Raw genomic sequence first — 19584 nt, 5'->3', positions numbered from 1 at the left:
GGTCGGGGCGCGGCCGCTCCGGCGGCACCGCCGCCAAAGGAAAAGCGGGGCAGCCCGGGCAGCAGTGGCCGCGCTGCGGACACGGCTGGCGGGGAGCGCCCGGGGGCGGGAGCGGGGCACGTCGAGCGCGCGGCCGCCGGGCGAGCAGCCCGGGACAGCAGCGGGCGGCGGTGGCCGGCCGGGAAGCGGGCACGGATACGGACACGCTGCCGCTCAGGCTGCTCCCTGTCCGTGCCCTCTCCGCGCCGCGACCCGGGACCCGCGAGGGGCCGCCCGCCCTGCCCCGTCGGCCCCGCGCCCGAGCGCAGCCGCCCGCCCGGGGCCGCGCTGCCAGGCAGCGCCGCTGGCGGAGCACCGTGACCCGGTCACCCCGGCCCGACACGGCTTCCCCAGTGCAGCCCGGTCTCTCCCCTTACGCCGCTACCCCCGCCGCGCCCGGGGCTCCCCAGCCTGTGTCGAGCTGGGGCTGCTTGGGCTCCCCGCGGGATGCCCCGGGCGGGGCCGGAGCCGGGACTGGCCTCTCCCGGCCGCGGCGCCTCCCCGCCGGCCCCCGCCTGGCACCGGGGAGCCGAGGGGGAACACGACGGTCCCGGTGACCTCGCTCCCCGCGGCCGTTCTCCGGTGCCGCTCCTCGGGCGGCAGGCAGCGACCCGCGGCCGGGAGCTCGGTGCTCCCGCGGGGTGCCGGGAATCCCCGGGACGGGATGGGGCGCGGGGCCGGGGGGACCTGAGGAGGCTGCGCCGCAGTGAGCGGGGCTGCGCCGCTCTCGCCCTAGGTAGGATGGACCTGCCCCCCTGCCTCTGCCCCCATGTCCAATAAGAAGAGACCCGGCTTGACACCTGCCTATATACAGAGGAGGAGAGCAACATCTTCAGCGCTGGGCTTTGGAGGGGGGGGACCAACCCAAAACACAACACAGCATCAGGGCAGAGTGGGGGGCTCGGTGGTATTATAAAACCCCCCCAAGACTATGACTTCCAGTAAAATTGAGATGCCAGGGGAGGTGAAGGCAGATCCTGCAGCTCTGATGGCATCTCTGCATCTGCTGCCTTCTCCCACTCTCAACCTTGAAATCAAATACACCAAGGTAAGTTGTGTTCATTTGTTCTGGCAGAGAAATTCATGGTTTTCTCTCCAAATGAGAGATTTTGCTTAAAATCAGTTTCATTTTGCCCTACCCAACCTGAGTGTAGAGATTAAAAAAAAAAAAAAAAAAAAAAAAAAAAAGCAAAACTGCTAAAAGACTGCCTTGAATCTGTAATAAAAGAAACCGATTTTTAGCCCTGTAATCATCTGAAAAAACACGGGATAATAGAAAAGCAAATTCGATCTGCTGGGACTGGCTTTGCCACTTCTCTTTAAATGTACTGTTTCCTACTGAGCTGTTGGGGTTTATTTTCAGTGCAAAATCAGTAGTTCTCGAATATGTTTTAGTTGCTTTTGATGTACTTCAGAGAACATTACTGTACCTGTGTATCTCAATCAGAAAATAAAAATGTTTTCTTTCTTGAATTACCCTGTATGCCCAAGGGACTCTTTTACAATTCCTGGAGGACTCTTAATACTATCAGGTTGTTACAGCACTGGAACAGGTCTTTACTAACTTCCATGATTCTTGAATATACCCTTGAACAATATTGCAAGAGGGCATGTTTTCCCTACTGATCTTTAAGACTAATTTTCATAAAGAGAGGGTTAAGAACAAACCCACTGGGTCAATGTAGAAAAAGCTGCTGGTTTTCTGGGGTGTCTTATGAGACTATATTGGTTTTGTCGATTAAAATGGGCATTAAGAACAGTCATTTGTTTGTAAATGCATTTTGCATTTTTAAATTCGTTTATATATTTTTATTTTGTATCTTCAGTATCTTTAAAGAATGTTTTAATTTCTGTTGGAGAGGTTTCAAATCTATTGCATAAACAGATTACAATGTGTCAGACTTTGTTTCTAATTACTAAGTAACTTAATAGGAAAATAAGCACATCAGCACTGGAAAAAGGTGATAACATTTTTATCTACTGGAAATACAACTTCAGGAGCTTTAATGCTGATAGGAGACTCATTTTGGCTGATGTACTGTAATTTTTTCTCTATATCATCACTTTAAAAGCTTTTCATCTTTTCTATTTTTTTTTTAGTGGGTGCCAAAACTAATTTGTCTTCTAATTTGTTACAGCAATTCCTTGTTCTAGAAGAATGTTTCAGAGGAAAGTCAACTATTTTAAATTTCATTACATTTTAGTGCAAACTGCAATATGCAAATTTTAAAATGCATATGGTTTCTTGCTCATAATTTCTTTTTAAATAGTTGAAATAAGTAAGGAATGCAGTTATTGGATGCTGTGTATTGCTACACCTCAGGAGCAATCATAGTGTGCAAATAGTATTTGGCATGAATTTTGTTCATTGCTGGTTTCAGTGTGAACTGTGCTTCAGGAGTGTTTGGTGGGAAATACTTGAGAGTAGTACCACAGCCAATTTGCATCATAAATGTACTTGCATTTGTCTGTTCTAAAACTGGAGAATTGGTTCTAAAAATCTTTGAGAAATACAGCAGTCATCAGCAATCATAGCTTTTTTTCTGTGAGAATGTATAGTGATCTTTAATAAATCAATACATAGTGCCATCATCTCAGATCTACGTTACACGTTTTATACTAATGGAACAATTAAAAGAAAGTTATTTCACTTAAATATTAAGCCAAAAACAACGGCAATATGTTTCTTCTAAGCTTGAGTTTGAGATATCAGGTAACTCCTGGTTGCTTTTGAGAAAATTTTGGTTTAGGACAGGTACCAAATGTTTCACTTGGCATATCCCCTGTCTCTGTTTGTCTGTCTGTCTCGCTCTTTCCTCCTTTTTCTCTTTCTCTGCAGGAAATTCAAATGATTTATAGATAATGGGAGTCTTCAGCTTGGAGTTTTGTCTTGGGCAGGACTTTTATCCAGGATCCACTTTCCCACCTATTACAAAGAAAAACAATCAAAAATGAAATAATGGATTGTAACTTGATTCTTTCTTTTGGGGGAGTGGTCACTTCATGTCCTAAATGACAAACAACTTCCATAAACAATAAATAACATTAGACCAAAGCACTTTGGCAAGGAAAAAAAAGAAAACAACAACCCCAGACCCTGTAAAATCAGACATCTGTAAGCATTCCTAGCAGTCTCCCTCCTGCTTGTTAGCTGAGAATTTTAAATACACAACCAGGACACAGAATTCTTGAACTCTTTATTACAGCTGTCTATGAATGTAAAAACTTCAACATTTGGGAGTTAATTCTTTATGAAAATAGAGATATCTATGAACACTTAAACTTTGTGAAAAAAATTTAAATATATTTTGCCGATTAAATTCTATTTCTATAATTCTAAAGTTGGTAAATAGACAGGCTCTTTAGAACATCTTAAAATTCCAGGATTCTCTAAGTGACTTTTGTTAAAGATTTGAAACATGTACTGGAAAAAAGAAAATTATTCATTAATCATTTAATAACTGCATTACCCTTGGGGTTGATATGAAAGCTCCTTCCACCTACATAGATAAAACAAATATCACCTGTGTAATTCTCATTTATTTGATTATTTAGCAGAATTATTGAAACTTGTGAAATATTACTCTGGTAAGTTTATTGAAATGAGCAGAAAACTGTATGTGAAGTCCTTCTGATCTGTCCACCTGACAGAAAGCCCAGAGGCAATGTAGGTTTGGATAGGTCAGAAAAAATATGATTTAGTGATGGAAATTACTCAATGCCATGGTTTTATGTAAGATGTGCAGCAGTAGCTATTGGGACTTCAGTATTGGAAATCAGCCTGTGCTGCTTTGAAAAAACAGTCATTAGAAATATTTTTCCCACTTTTTAATACCTTGGCACGGTCTGTGAAAAAGAAAGCATTGTAGATGTGTGTAATAAGAACTGGTGAGCAGGATGTGAACCAGACATGCAGGTGAGTGTTCAAGCACACATGGTTAAGTTTTTTTGTGTGGCTGGCAAGTTCTAGAACTGCTACATTCAGGGTTATCTCTCTTTTCACTGTGATGTCTCCTTAACTCTTTACTTTTTAACATTAACATTTGGGGAAGGATTGCATCTGCAGAATAGGACATCTTGGAATATTGCACGGAATTAGGTTGCTCCACAGCCCTGTGGCACAGCAAGCCCTCTTCAGGCTTGTCAGGAGCGTGCTGGCAGTTCTGCTCCATATGTAAGGGGGCACGTAGGTAGGAAGGGGATCCAGCCCTCCCCCTGGGAAGAAGTCACGCTTCTACAAAAGTCAACTTTGTGCCAGAAACTCTCCCAGAATGGGCTGTTCCAGAAATATCAGATGTGTGAGAGAAGCAGTAGCATGATGTCTGCTAAGGACATGTCATTAGCATGTTTAGTATAGGGAGCACAGCCCAGAGAACCTGACAGCTTTTGAGGGTGGTCAGAGGGTTCGCACTGTTACACTGATGCCTCTCTTTTTAGGTTTTACGAAACTCCATTTTCCCTTCTGAGACTGTTTCCCAAGTATCTGACAGTAGATATGGAATCAGCCCAGTGGATTAAGCGCTTTGCAGCATTTCCCTCCTGCTGTCTCCATTTGAGGGGCTAAAGGTGTTTCTGCAGGATGTGGCTGTCCTTCCTTTGTTATGGCATAATCACATCTGCTTTACAAAGTATTTTCTTTGTGGTTTTAGTAAGTCATGTTGACTCTTTAAAGGACAGCTTGGTACAGAACGAGGACCCCAGGACTCTGTCCTGTCACAGCTCTGTCACTATGTCAGGTAGCTGAGTGAATAAACATTCTCAGTTTGCATCATGTTGGGCACAGTAATCCAGATGGATGTTTTAGGTTTTGTTTGTTGCTTGCCAACTGATTTAAGTCTGAGCAAGAGCTGAACAACTTTAGCATAAGGAAAAGCTGAAGAATTGTGGTTTTGAGAGCTTTTTATAAAGAGGTGCCCTAAAGGGATGAAGTTACAGCGCAGTGGCAGTGGGGAGGTACATGAAACATTTCTGTATTAACAGCCTATGATTTAGCTGACAACCATATCTTCTTTGTCCTGTGTAAAAGGGTTTGCCTCTACCCTTACACCACAGGCTAAAATCTGTCCAGTTTCTACACACAGGCCAGGTAAGCTACCCAGCACTGCAACAGAGAGTTATATAGAGGAGTTTGTGTGAAGTGTAGGCAAACTGCTTCTGGGTAGAAGCTAACAAATACATCTCAAATTGTCATATGATAAGCATCTGGGTTTGAAGTACTTTATTGCTAGGTTTCAGTATTTTCATTCCCATTGCACTTCCTTGGCATTACCTTTTTCATTAAAATTTCCAGCACGTGTTTTCCAGATAAAATTCTTGACTGACATTACGATAGGAGGCAGGAAATCTATTTTATTTAGATGAATATGCAGAATCTTTGTTATTTTTTGAACAGAAGACAAGCATTGGCAAAACTCAGGTAAGAGATGAATACATGTACTTTCCCATCTGTCTTTCCCTGAATTAGCTACTTTAGTGCCTTTTGAATTCATATCCACTGAGTGATGCTTGAAAAAAACAGCTTGGCTTTTGGGTCACCTAGGTGAGCACAGTCCTCTTGCAAAAGATGGGGCACAGAAAATTAGAGATGTTTGCATGAAGAGTAGACAAATAGAACAGCTACTTTACTTCTACTTTGTGGAACACTTCAGCATCTGATGCTGACACTAGGGATTCCACTCTGTATCATCACATTTGATGTTTTAGTGTACATATTGTATGCAGATTTACTGTTGTTTAAATCTGCAGTTTGAATTCTCTACTAGTGTATTCATCGTGTTTAGTATTACAATCCATCAATTCAGATGGTGATTGCAAAATATTTATGCACTCCTTTCCAGTTAGCAGCCTGAATATGGGATTATTCTTTCCTCCCAAACTTTTATGGTCTTCTGCACAAACCCAATTTACCCAAGTTTTGCATGAGGGAAAAAGAAACAAGCATAGCTGTACGTGTATCCAGTCCCTGCCTTTCCTTATTCCAGTACAGCCACTACAGCCATGAGCCTTAAAAACCCAGAAAACACTGGGCTGAACTAGCCCCAGCTAGAAAACTACAGCAGACTACTGTGTTACTGAGGGGTAACTATGGTAGCAGTGACCTCTCACTGTGCTGAATCTGCAGGGAGAGGCAGGATCTTTAGGGGAAAATGCACCCTGGTTTAATACATCAAGCTGTATAATAATATATTGCTGGCTCTGTCCAGTTGGTAGGATCAGATGATGTACTGAAAGACTTTATCATTGCTTTTCTCATTGCAAATAATGTTTAACATTTAAAGTATTCAAATGCAAAAGATCCATGTATTTATTTGCATACCAAAACCAGAAGGCTTGTAATAATCAGAGCAGTTGCCTGAGTTGAAAGGCAGACAAATTCATACCCCTGCTCTGAAGCCAACAGAGCAGAAACTTTAATATGAATCCCTAATTTCTGATGGGGAATATGTCCAAATTTTGCCAACTTTGGCTGTCTTTGGAATTAATTTCATGTTATCTGCTGTTGGATAATTCACTTCTAAGTATTTATGAGGTCTCAGAGACATCAGCTTGATAGCCCAGTAGGCAGGACACTTATGAAGGAAAAGTAGCATTCAGGTTTTTGCTCCAAAAATAATCATGCTGTTGGACAGAGCAGAGAATAACACATGCTCTCACTCTTTCATTCTGACAAAAAAAAAGACAACCCCTCATTAATTCTCCATTTTAATTTGCCCTTCAGAAACATTTCCCACAGAAGTTCACCAATTCCAGTGCATTTCCATATTACATTTCTATCTTGTAGGTCTGCGTTTTCTGATAAATCCCACAGTCCAAAAATTCTTGATGCAGTTTGTCCATCTCCCTGTCCATGCAAAATTGTTCTTGGCAGATCTTAATGGGTTCTGCCAGTTTGAAGTTATTCACTGCCATAAACTGCCTGGGAGGACCACCCCATGGAACCACTGGATCCAGTTGTCCTCCTTTCTTTACAGTGCACATGAACAGTTCCCTTCAGTGAGCTGTTCATGGACATTGCAAACCAGTGGGAACAGATCAGCATCCAGAAGTTGTCTGAACCCTTCCTTCCAAGAGGCTTGGCTTTGTATTTCCTGCCTTTGGCAAATTTCATCTCCTTTGAGTTGCCCAAATGTCATTTCACTTCAGCCCCCGTAATATTTTCTACAATACTCTGATTAGCCTGAACATTTTTATCTACAAACTCTGTACCTTACTATTAATGATCTGCAAAGGCAGGTGAGCCAAGATGTCGATTGCCAGTCACAGTAATGAAGGGGCACCTTGCTATTAACCTCTTTCCAGGGAGAATTACCCGTTTATTTCCAGTCTTTTTATCTTATCTCTTAACCACTTTTTAATCCACGGCAGGACTTTATCTTTCACCATATGGTTACTAACTTTCCTTAATAGCCTCTTGCTAAGGACTTTATCATCAAAAGCCTTTTTAAAGTCTAAATAAATTATATCCACTGATTCATCTCGGCTCCTCATTTGACTAACTATCTTCCAAGAAATCTCACACATTTACAGAGATAAATGACAAAAGATGAGTTCAGTGGTCCATATCATAAATTCTTTGTCAGGTCTTGCATAAAGTCATATTTCTTCTTTTACAGTTTTGTAGCTATCTTTTGTAAGGCTGGACTGTAACATTCATTATTTTTTGAAAATTCTTTAATTCTCCCCAATTCTAAAAAAAACCCCACAGCTTTTTACCTGTTTGGGTTTTTTTAGGAGTAGAACTCATTCCCTGAAACAAGTAACCAATATATGAAATCTAGTTCAGCTGAAAGAAATGACAGACAAAAACCACATTTAAACAAAGACAAGATCATTAGGAAGCTATGTGTAAATGTAATATAAGCACAGATGTGTAGAGGTTTAAAAAATCTTCAGAAAGTTGCAGTTCTATGCAGTTCTCTAGTGAGGAATCCTCAGAAAAGGGCTGGCATCCCTACTTAAAGCGCAGTAAGTGCATGAATAGCTGTGTGAAGATTTACTACTAAGTATTATGCAGAGAACGATAAAGTCTAAAAATTTATTGCCATCCAAGGGCTCAATCATTCATTACTGTTGTGTTTACTCAAATGAATTCCTGTTCAAAGTGTGTATTCCTATCTGGTTTTCTCCAAAACACAAGTTCCCTATTTCAGAATTTTTCAAAAAACATATTTCTATTCATCAGTCTTTTCTGTAAATAGTCATCTACCTTTGTGACATGAATGCAACACATCAATGCTAAGTCACATGGTGAACTAAGTTTTAGGAGCACTTCATTACTAAAAGTGTGATATGTGAAGCCACATCAAAGTGTTGCTGCAATAGCATTGCTGCAATAGTCTTCCAAATGACAGAAGAAAAAAAGGACCTAATCCTTGATTACTTGGAGTCAGTGCCTTTCACAGAGAGCCTAGTGAACAATATTTTTATCTATGACTTGAAACATAATGCATTCCAGCTTTGTTGGACTGAAGTGGGAAAATACTGCAGAGAACCATCCACATCACATTCTGTGACCCAAGTGAAAATGTTTAAGGTCAGCTCAATCTCAATTTGCCTCAGCTGGAGGCTAAAACACAAGGACCACACTGAGTACTAGGGTATATAGACCTTAATCTGTGAGGGATTCATAGGTAATGAAGACTTTGAATTGAACTCAAAATCTAAGGGGATGCTATGGGACAGCTGTGAGGGGCCTACAGCAGGCGGTGTGGTTACAGAAAGGATATGTTTGCTAATTTCCATGTGGATTTATACTATGCCCTAATTTAAAATAAGTGAGTTACAAAAAAATCCATTTGGAAAGTCATGAAGATACCAGAAGTGTTGCATGGTAAAACAGGCTGCAGCCCCTTTGCTGAACTTGGAAAGAGGATGCCAGGGGGACACTGTCCTCTTACCATGCTCTGGTGGCAATGATTACATTAAATCTCTCAGGTTTTACTCAGAAACTATCAGGAAGTGCCTTTCCGTACAGAAATTCCAAACACATGTATTTACACAGGTAAGATCTTACCTCTAAAGTGAGACTGATTTATTTCCAAAGCAGAGCTCTTTATAGTTTTGGGTAAATATAGGTATTTTTAGACTGTCTTATAAAGGCTGATTTTATAGTCTTGTGAATAGGTCAGCATGCTTTAAATTTGGCCCCAAGTGATTAGAGCTGGTTAGAACCTCAGGTGTACATTTCATCTGAAATAGATCTCTCCAACTGGAAGATTCTTCCAGGTGTGTGCTGTGGCATTGTTTTCCTATGGTTCAGTGGGAAAAACCACCACTTCATACATCATCATCATCCTCCTCATCACCCCACCATCACCCTGGTACACTCTTAGTGGCTTTTAAGCAATTCCTGATGCCTTAGCTTTTGAAAACTGGAAGAACTGAGATGCATTAGCATTCAGGATTTCTTTTTATTTCAGGAACTTTATTTCAGCTCCTTGTGGCACAATTGGGAGTGAAGCACTGGGCCTATCCTGGGCACAGCCCTTAAATGATTTTTGGTATACTACTGTGGTTAGATTTTTAGTAAACATGATTCCCCAGAACAATTATTTTATCTGTCCTTTTCTAGTGTTCCAACTAGTGGCTCTGCTTTTCTAATTTTTGACCAGAAATATAATCTACTTTGGGATAGCCAAATAAGGATCTCCCCAAAATGAGCAGCCACCTCTGGAACTATTTTCAGTGTCCCTTCCATAGCCAGGTTGTTTTCAGAATCCAGTGACTCTCCCACAGCCCATATCTGCTTATTTACTTAATTTAGGCTTCTCTTGGCTGTTTTATTTGTGTTACCTTTTTGGTAATTGTCTTCAAAATATTCAGTATATTTAGTATAAATTTTTTTTGTGTGTTTACAGTCTCTGTGTTTTCCAGCCTTCTTTTCCTCTCATATCTTCTTTCTTTGCCACCCCATTTATTTTCTTGCTTGTGCTTCCCGTTTTTAGCCTTGGGAATGCAAATCATCTTTGACTCTTTCACATTCTTAAGCCTCCATGCTGATTCTATGGATTTTAATTTCCGAGCTTCAAGCAGGGAGTTTCTAAGTTACTTCCTCTTTAAAAAAAATCTGCTTCTTGAAGTTTAGTATCCCAGAGAGTAGGGCTTCTTCATGTGTTTCTCTCCTGCAATGAAGCTGGAATTATTTACATGGTAACCATTTCTCAGGGGTTCAGACACAATTTTTAGTCCTTGACTGGACTATGTCAAATGTTGTTTACATTAGGATACAGAAAAGTCTGTTCTCTACACACTATTTCAGTGCAGCTCTCACTGAACTAATACGGAGTTATTTTGGCACCAGCCTTACTGCCTTCATACTCTTTTTCCTCTTTGATACCACTTCAGTGTCACTTCAGTTGCTCTTATTTAGAAGTTGGTACCTCACTCCTGCTATTATCCTTCACGATCTACACTGCTTCTATATCTGTGGGTCTGCATTTTGTGTTATTCTTCTCCAAGCAGTGCCCACGCAATGCGTTGCACACAGAGCTGCTCCCCACTCTGCAGCCCGACTTGTCCTCCCTACACAGCTTACACATAAAAAGTGTGGTATGCCTCTGATAATTCTCATCCCCCTATGCTCAAAAAATGCTCGTTTTTTTCCCCTCCATGATACAGTCCAGATCACCCATTTTCACACTCAGCTTTCTTAGGCTGGTTTATAGGCACTTGTGCTTTTCTTTCCCACCTATAAGATGACCTAGATGAAAATTGTGATCTAGTTAGTTGAAAAACCCTGTCGTCTTTTCAGCTCAATCGCAAAAGCACTTCCCATGACACTGCACCTCACTTTTATTTACCACTCTGCTAGTGTAAAATGTCCTTAAAATAGAATTTAATTTTAAACTGGGTTTAATACTTCTTTATATTGTCAAATTGATTTTAGAATTTATGTAACTGACAGGTGGATATATAGATTTCTTTTTATTTTAAGGAACACTTCATTTTGTTGTCTGAAACATATTTGGAGTATATTTTAAACATTCTTTGCACCCAGACATAAAAGCAGTGTCCCGATTCCACTGGATATTTTCAAAGCTTACCATAACATATGCATTTTACATTTGCTTATGTTTCTTTTCAGCTGTAACAGAAATAGTTTTATTCTTGAGTTGTTCAAAACTAGTAAGAAATTACCACCTTCCTTCCAAATCAAGGGACTTACTTTATTTTTTCCAGTTGCTTCAGTTGTGACACGCTGTTGCAGCACTCCTGTATGGAATGGCCTGCATGGACCTTGAGAAACAAGCACAGTTGTTTTTCAGGACATATTGCTAAGCCTTTACCCCCTTTTCCATCAGTGCTTGATGTTTTGTTTGTCTTCCTCTTTTTGTCCTTATCACACTTTCTTTACCACAGCTACTTAACGGCCTCTTCTCTTTTGTGATGTTTACTGGATGCTGTTTTCCTGAAAGGTGTGAATCAAGCTCTGCTTTTTCACAATCCATTTGAAATTGTGATATAAGACTAACACTAAATGTGCTATAGCTATGCTGATGAGGGCCTAGGAGTCTTGGTGGTCCAACCCTTTGATAGTGATTTTAAAATCCATTTGTTACATTACTAAAGATGTTTTTAGCTGGCATCACTCAACTGCAAGTGTTAATATTCTGCTCCATCACATCCTTCAGAAGGCATTAATTGATTCAGCCTCACTGTAAAACTGTGACAAGGTTCCTTCACAGATGGGGGAGTTTAAATTTGTGGGAGTGTAACTATGACTAACTCAGACAGTAGGTCAGTGTCAGAGGCAGGATCTCTTGCTAAACCAGCCAGACTACAAGGAGATCAAGCCTCTATTTTTGTACATGGTATTCTGGGAAATGGCAATACAGATGAATTTCAGAGCCAATGTTTACCTGTGGATGCATGTCTGCATTTCTGTATGTTATTAATTGCATGCTTCTCTGTGTGCTCACCTATACATGCACACATGGTATAGATGAAAAGACCCCTTTCTTTGTGCTCTTTGCTCTCTTTCTGTGCCTCTTTATGAGAAGTTCTCTCTGTTGTTGTTCCTGTGAGCATTGTAAGGGAGGCAGTGCCCTCCTTACTGCAAGATCTGCATAATGAGTTCAGATGAAGCTGGAGCTGGTGATGTTGCTCCCTTCCGTACTTCTCTTTAGGAGGAGGTATACTCCATAAATGCAAAGCAGTGACAGTACTGGAACTCCAGTTCTGGGATTGCTTCTATTCACATCTCAAAGGTTTTGTTTTAGTAAGGCACTCCGGCATGGAGGGAGAAGGAAGGCCCTTCTATTTAGATGCCAAGCAGAAGCCCAGTGCAGAACATGCTCACTGACTGGTGCAGCACAGCTCTTCCTCCCTGCAGCCAAGACAATTGCTTTTAATGTTTGGATTCTGCATAAAACACAAATGTGTTCATGCTCTTGCTCTCTGTCTCAGTTCATTTCTTTCCTTGAGGAAGCAACAGGACAAATCCTTTGATAATTTATTTCCTGGTTAGAAGCCTTTACCTGCTTTCCCGGAGTGGTTCCTATGACTGGGAACCTTTGTAGTCAGCTCCTCCAGCTGTTTGCCTAAATGGTCTTTGGGGAGACTAAAAGCAGTGAACCAGCAATAGCAACATTTGATTTCAGCCGGGTCCCATGGGAATTTAGTTATTACTCACTGGATTGGATTGGCAACATACCTTATACCAGGTACCTGCCAAAGGTTGCATTGCCATGAACCTTCACAAACAGCTGTCACTGGTGTGTTCCTTGCAGAAGGGGGTGACACGTTTGCTGTAATTAATACTGGCCTCCATACCTTTACATACCAATAGTACTTGCAATGTCTGGGTGAAAAATTTCTCAGATTAAAGTCTTGATAGTGATTTTAGCCATTTAGCGATCATGTGTCATTGTGTTCACTACAGGCATAAATCCTGTCATGTAAACAGCAGGGAAACATATTCTGGCATCATTACAAGGCACTCCAGCAGAGAAAAATGGAGTTTGGTTAGAAAGGGGAAAAGAAACATGAATTTTAAAGGAAATGGAGAGAGGGGGATCTTGGGACTGTATGTATGAATATTCAAGTTTTTTAAGGAAGGCTCTTTATTGACAAGACTTACAGCACACCTTGCTCATTTAAGGAAAGCTCAGTATAACCAGGTTTTGGGTTTGCCCTAGTCCATGTTTTTAATACTGCATGTTTGGCAAAAGTTTAGGGTCATGTTTTTCATTTACATACACAAAGTTACTAGTCTGTTTCTATTTAAAGGTAAATAGAAGAGCTCATTTTTCATGCAGGGCTTCATCTCTATACAGAATAGCTTGCCGGTCATATATATAAAAATGTTAAATTCTATCAATCATTGGCATAATTTTGGTATATCCTCAAGTGTTCTATTTGACTGAGACTGTAATCAGCTCTTGCAAGAACACTCCACATCCAATTTTAGCCTTAACATCACAGTGTACTTTGAGGTGTAAATCTGTCAGGTATGCAAGCACAGCAGGATACTTTGATAGTTTAAACCCAGTTCTCCCCTATCAACCTTATGAATAATAAAAAGCAGAATGGCCTATTCCAGTTTTGTATATGTAAAGGCAATGACTTAATCAACAGAAAGAACTGGAGGATAAATCAGAGCTGAACTCAGAGAAAAGGGAGTCTAACAGTTTCTTCTCTCCAGAAGAATATTCTAAACTAAATAAATCAGTATTTTTCCATGACTTTTTATTGAAAATAATTTCCAGCTTGAGAGATTTCATTGCAGCATTGAATGAGAGATGTTGGGTTCCTCTGCATCTTCTTGAAGAGCAAAAAAGAATTTATAAATCAGACTTCTGGGAATTGTTATCTCACAGCTTCTTCTAACAAACACAACAATTTGTTTTAAAGGCTTTCACCAAAGATGTCATAAGTGGTAATCCCTATGTTGTAAGTGGGTACTTAATGTGATTTAACTTAATGCTGATGATGCAAAGCTATTCTCCCCCAAAGCCCATTAAGAACATCCAATTTTCTGGTAGACTAACACTCCTGCTTACTATCGTAGAGATAAGTGACTGTTTAACCAGGACAATAAGGAATACTTTCAAACCAAGGCTGCAAAACTGAGTGGCCACAAAACTGTGAAAGTTCAGATTTTGAATGTAAATGTCGCAAGCTGAGTTTTTTCTTTTTTAGGAGTAGTTTGAATTTCTGTATGTAGAGACAGACAGGCACTTTGCATCATCTTAATGGGTATACTGGTGAATATCATTATTTATGAAATCATTAGCCATGGTCTAGTAAGAAAAAGGCCAGTGCAAGCCATTTGTGTAAATTAAGTAAAGAAACTGATAAATAATAAGTTTTATTTCATGTCTCTTTAAAGTGCAGATAATTCTAACAGTTTATCCAAGACAAAGCTTCTTACACCACATGCTTTTTGTGGATTCTGTACATGCAGAATGGCACAAAAGGAAATGTCTCTGGAATCATTAACAAACCATGCTAACAGTAATATTTGAAAAGCTTCAGGATGCAAAGTAGAAGCGGAGGCAAACTTTTCAGGAGCTTAAGGCTGCTCACTTGGGTCTAATATAGACTTAGCACTTTGCAGGTCAGTGGCTCTGCTATTTGTCTCTGACCTAACAGATCTGGAGTTCTTCACATCAAAACCAAGTCTTGCTGAGCTGAGATCAAACGTGTTAAGGTAAGGATCTTGCCAGTGATTTATCGTGCCAGGGAGGGTGATCAGGCCATAAGGGGCCACTGCAAATGAAGCTGACATTCCAGCAATTTCTCATGTGTAGTTATAAGGTAATTTTCTCAGGCAGAGCTTTTAAGTCAAAATAAATTTGCTCATTGTATTTTTCTATGTTGACTATAATGTCTGAAATCCTAGGAGGAATATTTATTTATGCAGCACAGCTAATTTCTAAGTAAGAACTTGCTCTTGGTGATGAACATTTAAAATGGCAGTTACCTACAAGGGAGATTAAGTCCTTCCAAGTGACAGAGCATGTTTCCCATGTACAGATAAAAAGCTCACACTGTTTTCTGTCACACATAAGGAGCACACAGGACTTGCAATGCACAAACAATGCAAAAAACAGCAGAACTACACAGAGTAATATGAGTCTTGTTTGTACAAACCCCTCCTCATTCCCACCATTTCAAATGAGTGCTTGTGGAAGGGTTTCCAGGATCAAGTTCTTAATAGCCACAACTTCATTAAAGCCCAGTGACAGCCCAATAATAGATTCTGTAAACAAATACTCCCTCCTCTCCACTCTTGATGTAGTGGATTTTAAAAAATCTTTCATTATTTCATTTTTTAAGGTGCAATAAGTGACATCAAGGATCCTACTCCATAAAAACCACTGCCATCCTTACCCAACTCATCCACTGATGGCTTGTCTTTGTTATTAGTGAAAATGGAAAGAATACTTAATTTTTTAGTCATCCTGGTTCCACAAGCAATGTTTTCTGATGCAGTTAGAGAATGAATGCTCTTCTCCAGCAATTAAACAGTCCCCCTGATGAAAGGATAAGTAAAGCTTTGGAGCTTAGTTTCTTAGGAATACATGAAATATTACCTATGTTATTGCTCCTGTATTGTTCTACTAACAGCAGATAAATTCTTCATTAACTGAAAAAAGTAAAAATTACTTTAAGGAAAGCCTTTTATGTGCTGCAAGCAAAGTTTCTTCCTACAGGTTTAATAAGGCAGCCAAAAGGAGTAAAATGTTTGTGGTGGGCATAGTTCAACAGACAATATAATCTGAAGTTTCTTCTCTTTAGATTAATTTTCTTGAACAACCAGGCGCAAAATAATCCCTTTAATGAGACTGAATTGAAATAACGGATGCTGTATCAGCATGTGGCACAGTGAGAAACTAAAATAGGAAAGGGTATCATCGCAGTTTGGCAGCCAGGGTTTTGTGCAGGAAATACTTGGGGGGAGGAGGAAAGTAAGCACGCTACTGCATGTTGTTAAGACTTATTTAATCTTCTTAACTAATTACTCACACTTCCTAATTCAAAATCATACAAACAAAAATGTTTAGATAAGCTGGGAGTTTTTTCAAATGTGTGCCCCCTACAGCTTAGAAAACAAACATGACAGGTTTCCCCTGTCTGATGTGCTGCCATTTGCAGAAGAACAGTCCCAACTCCCAGAAAGACAGAAGACTAATTAAGACAGGAAGACAGGCAGGTCAAACATTTGGTGTGAGAGATGTGGGACACAGGGGAGAAAAAATCATGTTACATTCCACTTTCACAGCAGACTGATGGGAGGCTTCAAGCCCTTCCTCCGATTCCATTTGCTGCTCAGAGACCCTGGATTCCTCTGGTTTCTCCTCCCATCACACCCCTTTCCTAGCATACCATTCCCTAAACCTATTCTATCTGTGAGCTGGCTCAGTGGGGGACTTGTCCTATCTGCTTTTAAGCACCTGAACAAAACATCCAGGTGAGCAGAACAGGGCAGCAGCCCCTGCAGACAGGTCCTGCTTTGCCCTCTTCTCCCACCTCTCTGGGACTGAAAAGGGACCGAGCTCCTGCCACCATTAGGGCTCAATCATGAGAATCCTCCTCCAGGTCATGTCGGCAACACTGAAGCCTGACTTCATTTACACAGGCTGACATGTCGCTGAACCTTGATGTATTCACCTCTTTTAAATACCTGGCTTCTGATCCGAAGTCCACTTGTATGAAGTTCTGGCTTTGATTTTGGTAGAGTTGACTCAGGCCTTGCTATTTGGGATTTACCAGAGAAGGTACCCTGGTCTGCTCATCAGACACCTGCCCTTGGCACAGGACTGGGCTTGCACAAGCATAATTGTACCAGAGCTGGCCACACTGCTGCACTGACAGCAAAACCAGAGCAGCCCCACTCACTTCTTGGGCATTTTATTTCCGATCCCACTTTTTTGATCCTCTGTATGTTGTAGTATGTTTGTAAAGGTTTAAAATTCTCCAACCCTCTCAGTACACTCACAAGTTTGGGCTCTTGAGTGAAATTTCAAGCTCGAGTTTATGAAGGAAAGCCCCATTTATGGTACACCACATCCAAAAGCCATGACATTATCCTTCAGGCTCTGAGGTCCAAATGAGATTTTAAAAAAGAACAAGCACCCCACAACACACAGAGCTTTAAAACAGAGCTCTTTTTCCTTTCCAATTTTTTTTTTTAAACGGTGTGGGGGGGTGTGAGTAAGGAGAGAGGAGGACAACCCAGCAGCCAAAGAGGAAAAAGAAAAATCAACATATTCTGGGTTTGTTTGGCTTTTCAGATCTTACAGACTCTAGAGCATGTGTCGTTTCCAGTGAAACAGCTTTGTTTCCTGATACAAACATCCCTCTGGAGGCTGTTGCCACTGATTCTTTTTCCTCAGCTGGGGCCTGATTCAGCTCCCACTGAAACCAGCTGGATTTTTCCTTTTGTTGTACTCTGGACCTCTTGTAGCTGAAAACCAGCTATGCCCACAGGAGCTTGCTTGCCAGAATTAAATTTGGTGCAAAGTTGTTCCTGTACAGTTCCTCCACAGCTGAAAGGCATCTCACTAAAGAACCCAAATCTGGGCAATTTCTGAGGATGATTTTGCTCTGGGGTCATTAACGACATGAGAACCACCTGTGCTTGGGTGCTGGTCCAGCCAGGCTGCCTTGGCTCGTGCAGGGGTATCCACTGAAAGCACTGCAACCACTGGCACTGCCCATTCATGGCTCAGAAGCAGGATTCTGCACTGACAGTGCTTGCGGAGGTTGGCCTTGAAGCCCATTACTCACCTTTTGTGAACTGCCAGCAAGAAGCAGTGACTCTTGCTGGTCACCTGAACAATCCTCTTAAAAATAAAATAAAATGGCACTGTTGATCTATCACCGGTCATTCAGCCATCGGACTGCTGGCATTGGCTTTTGCTTTCCCTAGTGCCTTCTTCTAAACCAGGTTTTCACTGATTCCATAGCCAGCTGTTGGCTTCTAGTCACTCCTAGGAGTGCCTCACAACACACTCTAAAATGTGAGAGATCTGCTGTATCAAGACAGCCATAAAAGTGAAGGAAAACAAGGCTTGTGAAAATAAACAAGCTGCACCTCTGATTGGCAATCCCACCTAGTTCATTCCCTTACAATCGTACTAATCATTAGGACTCTTGCAATGTTTCCCAAGGAGAGGAAATGAAGTTTCTGAGATGGGAAAGGATATGAAATTTCCTGACCAGACTGAGGCACAGGTGCCTGGTATCTGGGATGTTATGCAGTATTTACCAAGGGAAATGCTGCTGCTGGATTTTTTGCATGCCTCTAAAATTGTTGTCCATCCCCCCTTGAAAAAGAAGTGCCATTATGCATTTCATAATGCCTCCAGCTCTGAGAAGATGCTGAGGGCCAAGCAGCTGTGATTCTCTTATAAAGTACTTTGGCATCTGATGCCCCCTCCCCCATCCCTGCAGATTTAGTGTCAAAAGCTCTCTAAGGAAAAAGCCACATATGAAAAAAACATCTTTGATGGAATGAACTATAACCAGCTACTAAATCAATTGAGTTAGGAAATTCCCATTCCTTCCTCCATTCATCCAGAACCAAATCTCCTGTGGGAAGCCATTATTATTTGGATGTTAAAATCCTCTTCCTGAAGTTCTTAGTGAAACAGCTGGGGAGCCTGAAGGAAATGTCTGATGACATCATCACTAAGCAATATCAAATTAAGAATGTAGATCATCATTTCACTCACACATCATTTGAGAACATTTTCAAGAAAGGAAATGAAAAGTTACATTGTTGCCACCTGTGTTGATTACTCTTATGAATTAAGAGAGCCCAAATTACTTTTTTTTCCCTATATGTTTTAAGGAAAGACAATATAAAAAAAGAGGCAGTGAGCATGCAGGAATCCCCAGTGAATGTAAAAATCAGTTCCATTTCCCAAATCCAGGGCTAGCCCCTGGCTTAACAGGAGAGAGAATTTGTAGTGCCATGAAACCAAAATTCCTTCAACTAAGAGCTGCAAAAGAGGTATTAGTTCTGTGCTGTATCTTAATTAATTATATTTATACACACACTCATAAAGATAGTTGTTTAGTACTTCCTTGGTGGTACATAGTAACAAAAACACAAAACACATTTTCTCCCTGGTCTAAATTTTGCTACTACTGCACTGAAGATTAGAATGTCCAGCCTGGCTTTGTACACATCCCTTCTTCTTTGAATACTTATCACTCCAATTACCTGCATGGTTTGAAATGAACATTAAGTTGCTAATTATTACTAAGCCAGCTGGGACAGATGGCTACTGAAACAAGAGATTGTAGTTGTTTTATTTGCAAAGCTAAATTTGCTTTGTGTCATGCTAAAAACGTTTACTCTTGGCTTGATTTCAAAACTGATGAGCATCCAAAATGCTATTGAACTCAGTGTGCAATGCTTGTGAAATGCAGGTCTTGTGCAAAATGCAATGTATGATTTTCTTCCAACTACATGTCAGCAGTCTCAAAGTAACTTGGAATTTTTACATTGTAACTTTGGAGTTTACTTTTCCTTTGTATACTTGTTGGTATGATGTGGTATCTTCAAGGCTCTGAACAGTCACTTGACCTGTA

General features: G+C 40.9%; 1 protein-coding gene and 2 long non-coding RNA genes across 5 annotated transcripts in view; 1 reads left to right on the top strand and 2 right to left on the bottom strand.

Annotated features, from left to right (window-relative positions):
• The window catches only part of ALDH1A2 (aldehyde dehydrogenase 1 family member A2), a 59338-nt gene that overhangs the window by 6959 nt on the left and 32795 nt on the right, over positions 1 to 19584 (top strand). The window contains exon 1 of one of the 2 annotated variants that reach the window (XM_042039463.1): positions 582 to 1087. The exons of the other annotated variant lie outside the window; for it this stretch is intronic. Within the exon in view, the coding sequence (XP_041895397.1) occupies positions 971 to 1087 (117 nt within the window). The 5' untranslated portion in view covers positions 582 to 970. Of the gene's footprint in view, positions 1 to 581; positions 1088 to 19584 lie in introns of those variants that run through there. 2 annotated transcript variants of the gene reach the window in all.
• The window catches only part of LOC121669891, a 125536-nt gene continuing 107978 nt past the window's right edge, over positions 2027 to 19584 (bottom strand). For both annotated transcript variants that reach the window (XR_006017924.1, XR_006017923.1), the window contains one exon: positions 2027 to 2965. This is a non-coding gene — a long non-coding RNA (uncharacterized LOC121669891). The remainder of the gene's footprint in view (positions 2966 to 19584) is intronic.
• LOC121669893 lies at positions 6726 to 11514 on the bottom strand. The gene is made up of 2 exons (XR_006017926.1): positions 11204 to 11514; positions 6726 to 7822 (listed from the first exon to the last, which is right to left on the bottom strand). It is a non-coding gene; the product is annotated as an uncharacterized LOC121669893 (long non-coding RNA).

The sequence above is a fragment of the Corvus kubaryi genome, unplaced genomic scaffold (assembly GCF_017639235.1).
Source record: "Corvus kubaryi isolate FWS band 111438036 unplaced genomic scaffold, C.kubaryi_AGA036_p1.0 37394, whole genome shotgun sequence".
NCBI classification, from domain to species: domain Eukaryota; kingdom Metazoa; phylum Chordata; class Aves; order Passeriformes; family Corvidae; genus Corvus; species Corvus kubaryi.
The sequence above is the reverse complement of the archived record's forward strand: the minus strand, read 5'-3'. Positions and strand labels throughout refer to the sequence as shown.